Here is an 18,846-nt window from a genome sequence, read left to right as displayed (position 1 = left end):
CTATTTGTGTTTATATACCTAAACAGAGCATGAGAAAGATGAACACACGCACATACCTAGGCAACACATACACACACACACAGCCTACACACACAGCCACAGTCGACCCACACATACACTACACACGCAGCCACAGACCCACACAGCCTACACACAGGCAGAGGCGCTGGTTGACCGGCATGGAGAAATGCGCATCTGGTGTGAATGGGAGGGCTCCAGCTTGCGCGCGATTTTCCTTTGTGCAGCGCTTTTGCCAGAACAGCGCGGATATGTCGTCATGACATGAGTGTTAACGGTTTACTTTTATTGCTATTGTTGTTGTTTCTACTGCTCTAGAATGAAAAACATCATGTTTTGTTATGTGACGTGAATTTACACCATTTTAACCTATAAATAAAGTTATAGCCTATTTAAATATTCAACAATTTCAGTTTCAATGATTGTATGTGGATAAATACATTTATGCAGAAAGCTTTGATGAGCAATTACATAACACATAACAAGAAATTAGTATGTGCTAATTATCATGTCACATTTAAAAACATGATGTTTTTAATTTTACAGCAGCAAAAAAAAAAGTATGGTCTGCAGACTGTTAAATCAAAGTTTGAAGAAATAAAAATAGTCAGTTTTTAATCTGATGTCTTTTTTTCCGACACCTTTTGGTCTGATGCCTTTTTTCTGTTGTCTTTTTCTGACACCTTTTTTCTGACGTCTTTTTTCTGACGCCTTCTTTCTGACGTCTTTTTTCTGACGCCTTTTGGTCTGATGCCTTTTTCCTGACGTCTTTTTTCTGACGCCTTTTTTCTGACGTCTTTTTTCTGACACCTTTTTTCTGACGTCTTTTTTCTGACGCCTTTTTTCTGACGTCTTTTGTTCTGACGCCTTTTTTGTGATGCCTTTTTTCTGACGTCTTTTTTCTGACATCTTTTTTCTGACGTCTTTTTTCTGACGCCTTTTTTCTGACGTCTTTTGTTCTGACGCCTTTTTTGTGACGCCTTTTGGTCTGACGTCTTTTTTCTGACGCCTTTTGGTCTGACGCCTTTTTTCTGACGCTTTTTGGTCTGACGACTTTTTTCTGATGCCTTTTTTCTGACGCCTTTTGGTCTGACGCCTTTTTTCTGACGCTTTTTGGTCTGACGTCTTTTTTCTGATGCCTTTTTTCTGACACCTTTTGGTCTGACGCCTTTTTTTCTGACGCTTTTTGGTCTGACGACTTTTTTCTGAGGCTGTTTAGTGGACACCTGACAGTGGTTTTCCTAAGACTTCATGCCTTTTCATCTAAAGTCTGAGGCTGAAGCCTGACACCTGAGGATGTCCTAAAATGTACACCGTACCAAACAGTTGATCTGTGGTTTTAAGACTGTTGAGTGGAGAAAATCATTTTAGGCTGGCGGGGATTTCACTCCCTAACTGTTACTAGGGATGTCACAATTATAGATTTTCTTGACATGATTCAATTCAGTTCCATTTATTTGATGAAGAGGGACAATGTACATTGATAAATATTTTAAAATAACATGTAAATGTACTCAATTCTAGCTACCAAGATAATTTCCATTGACAGTCCCCCTATACTGAAATAGAAACAAGCAGGTTAAAGAAAACATAAGTACCGTATTTAAAAACATGGGGCAGGTTATTGTCAGAGAAATAATCACAGTATTACGATCATCACGATTATTATGCATCAATAAATTTCACAACACTATGAATGTGTAAAATCAAATATAGTCAAAATATAATTACATTAGTAATCTCTTAATATAGGACCAGTTATTAATCCCGCAGGGGAAGTGTTTGAAATATTTAAGTCATACCAAATGTTTAAGTTAATTTTAATCATTGTTTTAAATTACAAATGACACGCTAACATTTAAATTCCTACCAATTCAGCGTTACATTAGATAAATGGACCAGTATCTGTGCATTTACCTTTACTTTGGTGCCACATCTGCAGATACGGTTGTAATCTTTTTGGGAAAATGACGGTATTTAGGAATCTTTACCATCAATTAATTGTGGTGTTTAATACCGCGATGAAAACAAGTAATCGTGACATCCCTAATACATACAATCCAAAATGTTGGATATGTATTTATGCAGCATTGATTCTATTGAGTCTTAATGCTACACTGATGAATCTATTGGATTCAGCCTCTGCCATGACAGTTTAGATTTCCTCACAGAGGCTTAGGAAGGGAATCACCCTCATCACTGTGGAGCCTCAGCCAGGACACATGGTACAGTATTAGACACACACACGCTGCACTACACTACAGACACACACACTCAAAGTTTCTCTCTCATGATGCCTTATACACGCAATCCATGCTCCTTAAATACCGTGCCAGCTGCCGCCTTTAAAAGCAGCTCAGCGGCAACAAAGAGTGAATGAACTGCCTTCCCTCACCGGCATAGTTACTACGTTTGTGTCGAGATGTTAAAGGGATAGTAGCATTTTTTTTTAAGTGGGGTTGTATGATCTACAAATAGCCCCTAAGTACTTTAATTGCAGTAGAAGACTCTCTGCACTCCTCCCGTTAGCAACGCCAGCCCATAATATCCCTGCCCAGAGATTTACAACATACAGTGTTGTGAACAGACCCAAAGAAATTACCTATTTTCGCGGCCTAAAAAAGGTTTTACCTGAAAAAAAATACACAGTTCCATTGTTCACTATAATATAATTTTTTCCAGCCCCTCAAAGTGCAGGAAAAATGCAGTTTTTATTTGGATCTAACCAACTGCTGATCGGCGGCGCTAACCCTGGGCGGAGGGATACGTGAGTTGGTTAGGTCCAAATAAAAACTGTGTTTTTCCTGCACTTTGAAGGGCTGGAAAAAATTATATTATAGCGAACAATGGAACTGTGTATTTTTTTTTCAGGTAAAACCTCTTTTAGGCCGCGAAAATAGGCCGTTTCTTTGGGTCTGTTCACAACACTGTATGTTGTAAATCTCTGGGCAGGACTATTATGGGCTGGCGTTGCTAACGGGAGGAGTGCAGAGAGTCTTCTACTGCAATTAAAGTACTTAGGGGCCATTTGTAGACCATACAACCCCACTAACCCTAACCCTAAAAAATGCTACTATCCCTTTAATGCCTCCACAGTAAATGTGTATACACAACACGTAAAAGAAAACACTCGACCGGTGATAGGAAGGAAGCAGGCTGAGGCAAGAGGTTGTTGATGAGTTGTGTTCATTATGAGGAGAGCTGGAAAGCGTTAGGCTGTATACTGGCGATGATGTTAAGCACATTACCCAAGGGAGAGCTGAATTAGAAATCAGCTACGCGGGGTGTAAGGTCATTGTCTGCATTGAAGCGAACAGGCGGCCTCTATGTCTGAGGATTAGGGCTCGCTGTTGGCTCGCCACAAGGCATCTGGTCTGGGATCAGCCAGCAGCAGCAGCAGCAGCAGCAGCAGCAGCAGCAGCACAGTGCTTCACGGGATAGCAGCGCTGCAACATGACCGGAGAGAGCAGGGAGGTTTTACTGCACTGTGAGTTTCCTCTCTGCACAACTTTCTGCTGCTGTAGTGTATTCACTGCTGTTGTTGTTTATCTTAAATAGCTGGGTGGGTGTCAACTTAAGGGTCTTTAATTCTTTATATTTAAATGTAAAGACAGCTGAGGTCTGGATGTAACACCACGTAGAGAGGAGAGCCGTCGTCTGTTTGTTTGAAAGCAACAACCAGTGCTTGTCAAATGGACATGAAGGAGGTGAGCAGCACTGGTTGGTTTTTATTTAGTTGATTGAAATCATCATATCAGAAAATTAAAAGTAAAAAAAAAGCAGACTTATTATTATTTTAAAAGACAAACTAAACTGCTAAACATTAGTGTGATGCTGTTGCAAAAGGTTCCTATTCATTCTTAACCAAATGAGTGACAAGTAGTTTTGTGAAGTCTCACACATCCACTCTGCCTGCAGCCTGCAGAGCACACACACACACACACATACACACACACACACACCAGCCACTCAAGAGTTTCTAGGGATTTGCATAAATTGTGCTGTATTCATTTGTATCTATAATAGCCTGTTTTCATTTGAATTACAAAAAAAGATAGAAATATGGCCGTTTCTTTTCCTCCCTGCAAAAAAAAAAAAAATCAGCAGCAGCAAATCTTCTAATCACGATTTATTTCCTGTTCCTGAAAAACATGATGACATGATGCTCTGAAATGAATCATTTGTGCATGACTGGGACAGAAGCATCATGACCCTACTAAGTCTGGTGGTGAATGCTAATGGCTTGTTTTTATTAAGATCCATTTAAATGTAAATATGCCTTTTATGCGCAGGGGCGAGGCCGTTGCACCGGCTTGGCAGATCACTTCTTACAGAGTCTTTTTTCTCTTTTAGTAAAAACACGGCCAACCATTCAGAAAAATGTGTCTGCATTTTTTTTTTCCTTCTTTTAAACGATAGCCCCCTCGAACTGCAAAGGCAAAACAAAGGGCTCACTTGAGTTGCACAATGACGACGCTTTGTGTGCGATGTTTTAATGATGCACCAACAGATGTTGCGCCCGTCGCTCCAGAAGATTGTGATGCGGCGGCGGTGGTGACTCATGCCGACACTGAGTCAGAGGCAGAGCTCGCCATGTGGAAACATTCGCACCAATATGGTCACAAGCTGTTGGTGGGAATTGGAAAAAATATAAATTTCTTTAAAAATTCTGAATGTGCAAAAATGCATGCAGTTCATTTCTTTCTTTTTTCTTTTTTTTCTTCTAAGATTTAGGCAAATTTCCAATTTGCGCATGTTGATCAGCTGTGCACTGCAAAAACTCAAAATCTTTCCAAGAGTATTTGTCTTATTTCTTGTCAAAATGTCTCATTTCTAGTCAAAACTAAACTCTTTTCACTTAAAATAAGACTCATCACCTAAAAATGAACTTGTTTTTAGATCATTTTCACTTGTTTCAAACTCATTTTCACTTGAAATAAGTAGAAAAATCTGCCAGTGAAAGCAAGTTTTTTGTGCTTGTAATAAGGAAGAAAAACTTGCTCCACTATCAGATTTTTCTACTTATTTCATGTGAAAATCTGCTTGAAAGAAGTAAAAAGTGTCTAAAAAACAAGCTGCTTTTTATGTGATGAGTCTTATTTTAAGTATAATGAGATTTGTTTTGACTATAAATGACATTTTGACTAGAAATAAGACAAATATTCTTGGTAAGATATTGAGTTTTTGCAGTGTGAAGCTTCGGACAGGAAAGCTTTATTGTCATGGTAATGTCTGTGTGGTTGTGTTTGTGTTTGTGTGTGTGTGTGGACAATTAATTGTGAACACAGTAAGAAACAACCATGACATGGCAGGAATGTGGATAAGAAAGACTGCAGGGCATTCTGGTTGCAGACGTTTGCCTCAGGTCATTCATGAAAACCAGAGATAGAGATAGAGAGTTGAGCAAAAGTCTCAAAAGTTTTGGGCATATTGGATTCATACTCATTGTTTCCTGGATCCAGTCATGGTGTCAGTGTGGGATAATAATATGAAGACGCTGAGAAAGTTTTAACTCCAGAGACAAACTGTGGCAGCTTCTCCAAGATGCAGGAAAAACCTTCCTGCCAAGTACGTGAACAGTGTGTGTGTGTGTGTGTGTGTGTGTGTGTGTGTGTGTGTGTGTGTGTGTGTGTGTGTGTGTGTGTGTGTGCGTGCAGGTTTACTGAGAAACTCTGGAAAAACAAGGTCACGGCAATTATGGGTTCAGCTGAGCTCTTTCTCTGTTGACTGCACTTTGTATGCAGTTTGAAGGGGGATAACACTATTAAAGGTGATATTAAAGCACTGTATATAAAGTGAGAAAATGCACATCAGTTTAATTATAGGCCTGATGCTTCTTTCGTTTCACTGTATAGAAGAAAAGAAAACCTCTTTTAGAGCAACTGTCTCCTGCAGCCCTTTAAGATTTAGTGAAAGTTTTTGTTGACTGAGTAAAGATTTCCATCAACTAGTGACAAAACCTCTGAGCTTCTTGACAGAAACCTGCTCAATAGACACAAGTTGAAAATGCCAACTTACAAACAACCAGTGGAAACGGGGACGTTGGGAAACTTTTTCACATTCAAGAGAGGCAGACTGCTGGAAATCTGTTGTCATCTGCTGGAATAATATTGTGAATATGAAGTAAAAAAAACAAAAAAACAGAAGCTTTAATCACATGACAGCAGTCAATGGAAAACGTCAACAGAAGATCAGCCAACAGAAAACCCTGTTGTTGCTTGTGTTTAGGTACTGTATTAGCGTAACATTTGGCTCTTCAAGAGGAGAAGCTCGGTTGTGCAGTGAACTGCAGAGGAATTACAGATGAATATGTAAAATATAGTCAAAATATAATTAAAGCAGAAGTAAGCGGAATATTTGTGTTAATATAAGTCTTAAATAGTTGTATCTTCCGACAGCAATCACTTCTATAGAGTGTTTGGTCTGAAACACGGGTCTGTCAGTCACTCTGCTCTGCTGTAAGCCGAGGAGAAAACTTTCCTTGTATCCTACAACCTTTATCCAATGAGGAGAGAGAACGGCATAAAGGGGCAGTCCTCTCTGTGTGTGCAGCCAAGGGATGCGCGTGAATGTGGTGACGTAGGGACGAGGGCGGGGACTGCTAACTCCATCGGCTGACAAGAAGTTAGCCAAAACCACCGGATCGCTTACTTCTGCTTTAATATAGCACCAATTATTAATCCTTCAGGGGAAATGTTTTAAATATTCAAGTCGTTAATTGACATCAAATGTCAGTGTTTTTCTCGTTTTTTTTTCCTTACAAATGATGCAAACATTTAAATTCTTACCAATTCACTGTTACTGTATGTTAGGTAAATTGACAATTCCAGTTACTGTGTATTTACCTTTACTTTACTTTGGCGTATAAAGCCGGGTGGGTTTGTTTGGAGGGAACAAATCCAGGTCATTCATCGTTCTTTTCTGGGCAAATTGAATCGTAGACAACTGGACTTGTATTTGTCTGGGAAGACGTTTCGCCTCTTATCCGAGGGGCTTCATCAGTTCGTACGCAACAAGTCTCACTAGTCTGCACTACTGTAGCTAGAGGGAGGGAACACCATGTAGGAGGAGGACGGGTCTCATCCGCTGAGGACTGAGACCGCTGGACACAAACACAAACATGTATTGTACACTGCAAAAATCTTTCCAAGAATATTTGTCGTATTTCTTGTCAAAATGTCTCATTTCTAGTCAAAACTAATCTCTTTCCACTTAAAATAAGACTCATCACCTAAAAATTAACTTGTTTTCAAATAATTTTCACTTGTTTCAAACTAATTTTCAATTGAAATAAGTAGAAAATTCTCCCAGTGAAAGCAAGTTTCTTGTGCTTGTAATAAGAAACTTGCTCCACTATCAGATTTTTCCACTTATTTCAAGTGAAAATCTGCTTGAAAGAAGTAAAATGTGTCTAAAAACAAGCTACTTTTCATGTGATGAGTCTTGTTCTAAGTAGAATTAGATTTGTTTTGACTAGAAATAAGACAAATATCATTGGTAAGATTTTGAGTTTTTGCAGTGTACAAGTGTTGCAGACTGTTTTCCTTATCACAAAGTGTGTCTTTCATGAAGTGTGAACTAACTGTGTTGTCTGTGACGTGTTTTTTTCCCGCAGATATCCAGGAGTTCTATGAAGTGACGCTGCTGAACACACAGAAGAGCTGCGAGGAAAAGCTGGAGGAGGTCAACCACATGGCGGACAAGTGGGAGAAGAGCGTTTCACCAAACTCAGAGGTGGCGCACGCTGCCTGTCTGCTGGAGGAGGTGAGTGTCTGACGCCGTGTAGAGTATGAGCTGAATGTCTCTACTGCAGCGGCCAATCACAGGGCAGAAGTAAAACAGCTGGAGGCAGAGGTGTCGAGAGTAACAGCAGCAAACATTACTGTATCCTGCTAGACGACACACATCACAATAAAACACAAATATGAAAACATCACACCTGCTAATGCCAGCCTGAGTGAAAAAACAAACAATTACCATTCATTCATCGAAAAAAACAACATACATCACATGATCCGTGAACATCTGCTGTCTCTTCTTACCGTTCTAGGAAAAATCCATTGATAAGTTCAGCTGATAGTGAGACAGAAAAAAGACATTTATTTGCAAAGTATGTGCAGACATACAAGTAATACGACTCTGGTTTATCGTCACTCGCTTGTACACATGTATAGAAAAAGACATACACAGATTTGGTGTGTGTAAGTGTGTTGCAATATGTATGTATAGTAAGCAGCAGTGTTGGGAAAGTTCACTTTCTACATGAACTAGTTTAAAGTTCAGTTCACAAATTTTAAAATGAACCAGTTCAGTTCATAGTTCATCATTCAAAATTTTGAACTAAGTTCACGGTTCCAAAACTGAACTAGTTATTTTCTTTTTTCAATATGTTGCTACAAGCTATTGTTTTTCAAAATTATTGCCTTAGCCCATATTCATGGGTTGCAGTGACGTCACGTCGAAGGGACCGCCGCCATATTTGTGTCCGATTTGACAGGTCTCCTCATATGACAGCATGCAAACCACAGGATGGAAAAGTTTCTTGACAAAATGACAGGGTTTCATACATCCTGTCTGGGTTTATATCTCTATAACAACAGACAAACTCTATATTATCCCACTTATTACACAGTTTATGAATTAATTAATTAATTTGAGACGTAATGTTGATCAAAGTCCTTAGTCCGGTCACTTCTCCACTGTTTGCTCCTCACCCTCCTCTCGGTCGACTCGTGTGTAGTTGTTTTCAACAAGCTTTTGATAATCAATCAGTAGATTGATGAATTATCATGTAAATGTTACCATGTGCGCATTTATGTCGTCCTGTCTGTCATAAGAGATGACGATACGGGACACGTTCGTGTCACGGACTCACGGTGGCACAGACACAGCTGGTCACAGCTGTGACACTGCGCTGGCCCGTCCGCTCTGTCCGCTCTGATCGCAGGTTTGGTTTCCAGCAGCGGTGAGGGAGGCAGAGAGCCTCCACTCTCCCTCTAACAAGCTACAAGTCATTGTTCTAACATCACAATTAGTCTGAAGCTGGTAAAAATGAAACACAAGGTAAAAGTCCTTGATAGTTCTTCTGCCCTGCTCCGCTGATCAGAGCGGCGTCCCTAGCAACGGGCCGTTTTACTTAGCAACGGTCTGTTATACAGAAATAAAAGACCCTGAATGCAGAATCGGTGATTAATAATAAGAAAGTAATCAAATTGCAGAATTCAATATATCCATGTTATTAAAAAAAAAGTGAATCCCCTCTTTTTGTGAGACTTGTCACAGCCCGTGCTGCCACTGATAGATGCCTGCAGTCAACTATTTATTCCGTCTATAACTTTACGTCTTTTGGGATGGAATAAAACTGCAGTCCGGGGTTTCTTTGGCGACTGCTATCACAGTCAACAGCACAATATAATCCTGGCATCTTTCAAATAACGTCAATTTTTGGTCTCTTGCTGATTTCCTCCTGTTACTCCACTTGTTCTGGTAACGTGATATGCTGTGATCTGTGCCCAGATTGCCCTGATTCGGACACAAATATGGCGGCGCAGAAACACAGTGACGTCATGTGAATCTAATGAATAGAACCACAGACAGCTATTATTTTAGCAGTTTTAACCAGTATTAGTTACTTCCAAAAGTAACTGAGTTACAACGTGATGAAAGTAATTACCAGGAAAAGTAACTATTGCCTTTTTTTTATAAAATGCTCCAATTTGTGAAATGACTTGGACTTCCCTCTCTAACCCTGTTTATCTGGTACTAACCAACTTGGTCAGTTCTTCCACACAGACAGACAGACTCCAAAATACAGTCCGTTCAGTTCACGTTCGCCCAAAATATGAACGAGTTCATGAACGATCGTTCATTGAACTGGGAAGCAGGATGTGACAGTGACAGTGGGACATGAAATTATTCAACGATGAGGAGGAGGTGGTGCAGTGTGACCGACCGTGCTGCTCTGCTGAATTAGAGACTGATGACCTCACCTCACCTCAGTAAACGGGGGCGAGGTGATGAGGTCGGTGGCTGTCAGTCAGTATGAATTGAAGAGCTTGTGACACCGTGACATCATCACAGAGCACCTTCCCCATCAAGTGACAGGTCAGGACGGAGCAGCCTGGTGTTTGTATGTATCAGCTGCAGTATTGTATTGTACAGTATTGTACAGTCGAGTGGGCTGTGCTTTCTTGTGTTGTCAGATTGTTCCTTATGCAACTCTTCTATCAGGATTTTATGAATCTCAGGGTTTTATGACAATGCAACACAAATCCACTGGCCTATATTAATCATCTTTTTGAGAAGAGGTTGTGTTTGTGTATCCAGAGGCTTAAGGAATTGAATGTTAAGTCAAAGCCTTTGAAATAAATGTGCTGATTGTTTTCAGTGTTTATTTAGGAGTTTATTGAAATATTAAGCCACAGGCTCTTTGTCCATTAATATAAAACAACATCAAGATCCTGTTTGCATATACAAAATTGATTACCAGTATGTTGCAAAATTCTGTGAAACTATGAAGTCTGCATAGGAAGTTATATATTTTATATGTAGTGTTTAAGTGGCCAATGAAAATAAGTTATCATAGACTTAACTGTTCCTGTTGCAAGTTGTATAAATGATTTAAAAGAGTTGATTTTGCAGTTTTAGCGCAGCTTAATCTTGTTCCTGCAGCAGCTAAAATATAAAAGTCATGTGAGTCATTGTCAAAGAAAATCTCAGGAGGATATGTTTTTTTGAGAAAATCATCAACCACATTTAAGCAGCAGAGATCCTGAATGCATGTGCAGTTTTATTTTGAAAAGGCCTAGAGGTCGTGGTGCAGTAGAGCGAAGGACTGTGAATGGCTTTACAGATCCTGTCCATGCATGTAATGTAAATGTATTTATAGTTTGAAATGTGCTCTTTGTTTGAAGAGAGGCAGTGTATGAGTCTGTAGCTGTATGTGAACACACTCACACTGTGACATTTTAATTAAGGGGAATTAATAGAGGGACTTGAGTTGTTGTTGAAAGACTGAAAAAGTGCAAAAGCTGAAGAAAAATGCCAAGTAGAAATGCGCGTGCTCTGTAGTTTATGTTGCTGCTCCCCTGTCTCTATACACTGTCTTATCAAATAAAGGCAAAAAAAAAATGCCAGAAAGAGTTGAGGTTAGATGAGAATTGAAAAAAGAAAATCTCGCTGCTCCATAATTCTGTATGGATCTTTATACAAAAATGTTTTGAGCTCTACAGGAGGGAAAGTCTTGACTTTTGCTGCATCTCAGTCGGCACAGAAAATCACTGGACGCTCTCTTTCTTCACTCTGAAAGATGGTATTTTCTAGTCTTTTTCTAACATGGGTTTTTATACTAACTTGTTTTTTGAATGCATGAGTCCTATTGTGTAGCAAAGGCTTTCGATTCCAGCAGTTTTACCAATTCTGCTGAGATACTCGGGGCGAAGCTGAGATTTTGCATTTCAGAGAATGGGATGAAAAAACCTGAATAGATGATAAAATAATATAATTGAAGCTGAGGTCGTGTTGTGTTTAAGTGGTTGTCAGACTTTTCTTTCTCTACTGTCTGTGAGATCTCCTCTCCGGGTCGAGTATAAATATAATAATAATTCCTGGTAAGATGGTGTTTTTTTCCTTTTGCTTGTGGCTGAGACGACCCATGAGTGAAACTGTAAAACGAAAGTATAAAGGCTGGCAGCTCTGTGCACACACCAGGCATGTTATGTTACTAATAGCATGTTTGACTTGGGATGGGACCAACCTGTTTGGTAATCCTCTAGTAATCCTATTTGTTGAAACAGTCAAACCTTGTGTGTGTCAGACCTGACTTCACTTCTGCAGCGAAAGCAGAGCGTTGGTTACGGGACACGATGACTGTACGACTCCTAAAACCATCGTGTCTTCGAGGTTTTTATCGCTCTCCAACAGCGGTGTAGTGTGGTGTAGTGTGGTGTAACAGCAGCAGCAGCAGGGGCTCGCTGAACCACTTTGCTGATGTCATCCAGTAGTAGCAGGATGGGGATGAGTGAAGGGGATTAGAAGAGTCCTCGGAGACCGATGACCCCACCATGAGGTCATCGGGACACTGCTGTTATATTCAATGTTCTGTTACCGCCGTGATCAGCCCCTCTGAAGATTAGGCCAAAACGCCCCGTCAAATAATAAATAAGTTGGCAGATGGCGCCATCCAAATTAATTAACAAAAGGACTTATTCTAATAGAGAGTTTTATTTCAGTTTATTTCATTTCATTTATTTGTTTATTTGTAACGGGACTCTGCGTATTCATGAACATCCAAAATGTAAATACACCAGATTTAGCTCTAAGGCTAATTTCCATCCGTATAGTCCCGTAGTTCACACAACGACAAGAATTATACAAGGATGAAAAAAAGAACAACGTAGGCTACAGCATGGTACAAATACCATATCACAAAACCACAATACCATATCACAATACAATAATGTAGGACGAGACGAATCTCCTTGTCATTTACAACTACTTCCGGGTAGAAAACCAGCATGAGAACAATAGTGACGGACGAGAGTTTCACTATATATATCTACGTTTTTATGTCACTATATCACCGTTTAGACTAATCTGATGTTTGTTAAGTCTATAAAACCAATGATTGGACAAACATTACTATTTATGTGTGCACATTTTTGTAATTAGTCATGGTTATCATAGATTAGCTGGGCTAACACTTAGCTGTTTAACTTTATTAACTCAGTGACTCAATAAATGGTCCATGAAAAAATATTTTCTCCAGCGGATATCTTAGTTCCAACATGACTGAGCTAACTGAAGTAGTTTCATGTCGTGTCCCACAACGGGAGGGTTTTAACAGCTGACGTCCTGGTGTTAGCTTAGCTACCGCCGTTAGCTTAGCTACCGCCGTTAGCTTAGCTACCGTTAGCTTATAAGCTGCAGCCACTGATGCTTTCTAGACACTGTGATTCCCCCAAACTGAATAAATACAACACATAGCAACACAAAACACACACACAGAAATAGTAATGTTTCTTCAATCATTTCAGATTTGTCTAAACGGTGATAGGGCGTGAAAAATATGATATAGGCTATAGCTAAACTCTCGTTCGTTACTATTGATCTCATTCAAATTACAGCTGGTTTTCTACCCGGAAGTAGAATGTAAACAACAAGGCGACCCGGTCTATAGACCTTTTCAGAGAGTATAAACAAATACAGGTGTTACCAAGGATACTAATTAAGGCTCCATTCCATTTAGGCCCCGTCCAGACGAACCCGTTTTTTTCGAATCCGGATAAATACTTTATCGGATTGGCCTCGCGTCCACACGGATCCGGCGTTTTCAGGGGGTGAAAACGGTATTTTTTGAAAACGGGTCCCAGAGTGGGAAAATTTGAAAACGCCGCCCCAGCGTTTCCGTCTGGACGGCCAATACGGACTTTTTCAGAAACGATGATGTCATACCCCCCGCCGCTCTACCTGTAACCTGAGACACACACACACACACACACACACACACACACACACACACCGCTGCAGCAGCTGCTGCACACTGACAGTCTATGCACGTAACAACAACAACGGCCGACTAACGTCGCGTCGCTCAGACGCTGCAGCTGAATCGCGTCTGTTTAATCATCACTGATCGTAATATTAACTCTGACACGACTCCCTGTCAACATTTAATCCATGTTTGAGTTTGAATACAGCGGGGAACTTCTTCTTCTATTGAATTACAGCGGGGACTTCCCGTCTTCTTCAGCTGTTTTAAGTGTTTATGTGTGGCAGGCAGCGCTGCAGCGACACACACACTCCACACACACGCCTGCAGTATGCAGGTACTACAGCGTTTTGGGTCGTTTTCACTGGATCAGTGTGGACGCAGATATTTCTGAAAACGATGCCGTGTTTACGGAGATTTTTTTCAAAACGATTAAGAAAAAGATCGGATTCAGTGAAGCCGCGTTTTCGTGTGGATGGGGCCTAAGTGTACCAGAGCGTTTTCTAATGAGCCACACCTGTCTTTGTTTATACTCTCTGAAAAGGTCTATACCGTAGCTTTGATAGAAAAAAGCAAGGAGCAGTAGTAAAATTAAGTGCGTGTAATCGACAAAGGTGTCGTATAGCGCTGTTAAGATTCATTAAAGTGCATCTGTTATAAAGTGCTGTATATTATTTATATTTGATTTTTCTAAACAAAAGATGAAAAAAATGAGTTTTATCTTTGACAAATTTCCACCTTTATGAACTATTTAACACGTACTGTACATGATAAACTACAAACGCCTTATTGTTTGCTCCATGAATGAATAAAATAATGTGTTTTTATAGTTGAATTGAATAAATCAGCAGGTTGTATTTTAAGAGGAGCTCGCAGCTATAAACAGCGGGAGGCCTGCGTGTACTGAGGGTTTGTAGTGTGTCTTAGTGTGCCAGGGATTTATTTGTGGTTGCCACAGGCACATATAGGCTTACACCATCCGTGTGTCTAATTAAAGACTCACTAAAGCAAGTGTCAGTCCAAATCTTGCATAACCCTACAACTGCTTCCTATTATTGTCGTGCATTTCCATACTGTAGCTACGTTTTTATTGCTTCGTTGAATGACAACATTTCAAATCCCAGTTCATTTCAGCGCAGTCAATAACATCTCTTTGTTTTATACACTACTTTTTTTGCATTTTTTATTTAGTGTTTGCATTTTTAAGCATATTAATGTTCACTCTTCCAACTTACACTGCAAAAACTCAAAATCTTTCCAAGAATATTTGTCTTATTTCTTGTCAAAATGTCTCATTTCTAGTCAAAACTAATCTCTTTCCACTTTAAATAAGACTCTTCACCTAAAAATTAACTTGTTTTTAGATAATTTTCATTTGTTTCAAACTAATTTTCACTTGAAATAAGTAGAATAATCTGCCAGTGAAAGCAAGTTTGTTGTGCTTGTAATACGAAAGAAAAACTTGATCCACTGTCAGATTTTTCTACTTATTTCAAGTGAAAATATGCTTGAAAGAAGTAAAAAGTGTCTAAAAACAAGCTGCTTTTAATGTGATGAGTCTTATTTTAAGTAGAATGAGATTTGTTTTGACTAGAAATAAGACAAATATTCTTGGTAAGTTTTTGAGTTTTTGCAGTGTAGCATTAAGTGTTAAAACTCTAATACAGGCTTTAAGATTCATCTCATTTCCTTAAAGACAGAATCTGTTGCTTGTTTCTCCGGGTATACGTCACATTAAATCAGTGTGTTACACTCTGCGTGTGGTGGTTTAGGAGAATTACTGATGGAGCTGTTTGTTGTTCCCAGCAGAGGGAGCAGAGCAGCTCAGAGCCCAGTGGGACGGAGCAGGGAGAGAGCAGCGCCAAGACGTCGGAGGTGAGTTCCCCGTGGAAGCCCTACTCTACCTTCTTCTTTGTAGCCTCTAGTTTGTTTGTTTGTGTGTTTTTATTACTACAGTAGCATCCATTTCAGTTTGTGTGATCTTATAATTTGATTTCACCTCATCCTAATGATTGAACACAGCAGTGAACGACTGGGTCACCTAGAAATTAACTCTTCTTAACTGTCTTTCTCCTATTGCTCGATTATGCTCTGTATGAAATGTGATCTCTGGCTGGATTATGTTGAGTCAATAGGAGGTTCACATTCACAGTCCTGTCTGGGAGTTAGGTGATAAATGCTCTGTTAAGTTAAAGGGATAGTAGCATTTATTTTAAAAGTGGGGTTGTATGATCTACAAATAGCCCCTAAGTACTTTAATTGCAGTAGAAGACTGCAGTAGGTCCAAATAAAAACTGTGTTTTTCCTGCACTTTGAGGGGCTGGAAAAAATTATATTATAGCGAACAATGGAACTGTGTATTTTTTTTCAGGTAAAACCTCTTTTAGGCCGCGAAAATAGGCCGTTTCTTTGGGTCCATTCACAACAATGTATGTTGTAAATCTCTGGGCAGGGCTATTATGGGCTGGCGTTGCTAACGGGAGGAGTGCAGAGAGTCTTCTACTGCAATTAAAGTACTTAGGGGCTATTTGTAGATCATACAACCCCACTTTAAAAAAAATGCTACTATCCCTTTAAAGTCAGAGAAAGTTGGTGGTGCAGTATGAGTCAATTGTAGGGATGTCCCAACTGTTGCCAGAGAGACTATAGATCTATAAGCGAGACTGACGAGTCCAAAGCTGATACTGATCAGCCATCAGATGGCCTGGTGAACAAGGAAGTAAAGTATTATGGTAATCAGGGACGCATTCATTCTGGTCTTACTTTACTTTATTTGTTTATTAGTCGGGACAGTGCATATTAATGGACAGTGAGTGCATGAGTTCTCACTGTAAATACACCGGATTTATCACTAATGCTAAATTACATAATAACATACATATTAACATAAAAAGTCCATGAAGACAGAGGACCGATAGATAACAAAATAAGTGCATTTACATAATAGCAGGAAAATTGGACATGATTCGTTGAGTTATAAAAAAAAACATACAATTACACAAGCTTGGACTAGATTTACTTTCACCAGACTGAGCATGCTTACATGATTGCACCCTGACTGCATTGTTGCACACGTACCAGCCATAAACATCCACACATAGTAACTACACCTCCATTATTGCAATTACACATGCTCAGATTAGATTGACTTTCACCAGACTGAGCATGCATTGCTTACATGCTCTCCCTAGTGAACTGTTTGTTTCTGAAGTCAATGTAAACTTGTTGTGCAGGAACTTTCTCTGACCTTAACCAAGCTGTAAGAGGTTAATAATGTTGTAAATTGTATTGAAAAATTGGATGTTTTGGCAGAAAGCAAACACTTTGTTACACCACACGATCCACAATATCCCCCTAATTACATTTACAGAAGAATGGTCACAATAATTGTTTCGACGATGTACGATGTAGGCGCTGTTGTGGTTTGGACATATGGAGATGTGATTATTACAGAGACAGGGTTTTAGTGAAATACAACAACCCAAGATGTTACAGCAGCAATATAACACTTTAGTTTCTCAGAAAGCAGTTTCTAGATCCATAATCCCGACAACTGTGAGCTTGCTGAAGTAAATGAGATTAAAGCAAAGAGGAGGGGAGAGAAGTATTTCAAGGACATGAGATCTGAGCTTATGTCATCATGTCCTGTCGACGACGTCGTTCATATGATGTAAAATATAGCAGTGAATGAAGTGGTTATGTTCACAACATGCAGGGTAGAGGACAACACACAGTTTATATGTAAAAGATGAGATGTTCCATGTTTGGGGGTCAATAACTTCATGTTTGGTTCAGTCTAGATCGGGACTGAAATGTAGTGTTGGGACCAGAGTCAGTTTGATGTTGAAAACAGATGACGACTGATGTTGATGTTTGGTGGTTTAAAGCTTAAAGTGAATGAATGAATGAATGAAAATGTTTTATTTCGGTCAGGTCATTTAAAAATACAAAGTTTAACAGAAAGTATCAGTATGACTAGAGAAATAACCAAACGGAAAAGGCAAAGGCTGAAGCTAGCGTTTATTTTCGCCTATACCCATATATTCAGATCGAATCATTCAAAACAGAAAATAATAATGTATTGCACAAAAATCCCAAATATAATTCCAGAATAGTATCAGTAACATCAACTACATTTCTCATAGTTTTCAAATTCACCACGCTATGAGATAATAACGTAACGTTACCAGACAGAGTTGTTTTAGAGGGAAATTCATGCAAAACTGCTGGTGCACGTTGCCTTCAGGGACAGTTTTTCATCATCAGTCTCTGCTAAAACAACTCTGTGTGGTAACGTTGTGTTATTATCTCATAGCGTGGTGAATGTGCAGGTCACAACTTGTCCACCAGAGCGTTGTGGAGTTGTTGGATTGTGTATTTGATGAGTTTGATGAGGGAAACCAAGAAATCCCATGAGCCTCCGTAGCGTAGCTCTGAGCAGCTCACGGCTCTGCTCCGCCGTTCTAAAAATAGCTTGCACCGACAATTAAAGGTAACGAACCTACTGCTATGACTATAGGGATTATGGCAATGGGCCAATTTGCCAAAATGTTGAACTATCCCTTTAATGTATAATTTATGATTTATAAATGGGACAGTAGTGTGAGATTGTAGCCACGTGGCTAATTTCTACATCTTGTCCTATTGGCAAGAAGGTGCTGGATAAAACAACAATTAAATTCAAAGGAAGTCAGACACAAATTGTTGTCCTTGCATGCTTGATAAATGTAATCAATGAGTCAAATCTAAGAGCACATCACATATAGAGATGTAGTCGCCCTGTCAGATTGCTTGGCGTATAGTGTGTTGTGTTGTGTTGGGGTCAGGGTTTGTTCGGTCACCCTGAAGGTCACACCTCAAAGCAGGCTTTGAAATAAACCCGTCTAGAAGGCTGTTAGGATACACAGACTGGTCCAAATTGGTCACACCTTGGTCTGTATATATGAGTGGCAGCCCTAACAAACCAGGTTAAAGCATTCCTTCTTTGTAATGCAATAAGTCGAAGCTGCCTGAGCCGCATCACCTGAAAAGATTAGCCCTGCATGAAGCTGTGTGTGTGTGTGTGTGTGTGTGTGTGTGTGTGAGTCTCAGTCAGAGCAACAGGAGGAGAGAGTGGGAGTGGGAGAGTGAGAGTGAGGCTAACGCTAACGCTGCTTCGTCCATAAATGAAATGAAACCCGTCGTCACGGTCAAAGTCCGCAACTCACCTCGTCACTGGGATGGCTCCAGAAAACAACAGGTATCCTCAGCACTCTCTTTGTTTTTGTTTTCCGCTTAGTTATGTGTTCCTTACAGTATATTCCAAGGATCTAATCTTGCAACTTCTTCCTACAAGTGTC

At 39.7% G+C, this 18,846-nt stretch overlaps 1 protein-coding gene across 3 annotated transcripts in view; it reads left to right on the top strand.

Moving 5' to 3' along the window:
• The window catches only part of dlg2 (discs, large homolog 2), a gene marked incomplete at its 5' end in the record, with an annotated part of 269,853 nt that overhangs the window by 33,131 nt on the left and 217,876 nt on the right, over positions 1 to 18,846 (top strand). For all 3 annotated transcript variants that reach the window (XM_083986422.1, XM_083986423.1, XM_083986421.1), the window contains 2 exons: positions 7,634 to 7,782; positions 15,314 to 15,382. In XM_083986422.1, coding sequence (XP_083842548.1) covers positions 7,634 to 7,782; positions 15,314 to 15,382 — 218 coding nt within the window. The remainder of the gene's footprint in view (positions 1 to 7,633; positions 7,783 to 15,313; positions 15,383 to 18,846) is intronic.

This window comes from Trachurus trachurus (genome assembly GCF_905171665.1).
Source record: "Trachurus trachurus genome assembly, chromosome: 14".
Taxonomy (NCBI): domain Eukaryota; kingdom Metazoa; phylum Chordata; class Actinopteri; order Carangiformes; family Carangidae; genus Trachurus; species Trachurus trachurus.
The sequence above is the reverse complement of the archived record's forward strand: the minus strand, read 5'-3'. Positions and strand labels throughout refer to the sequence as shown.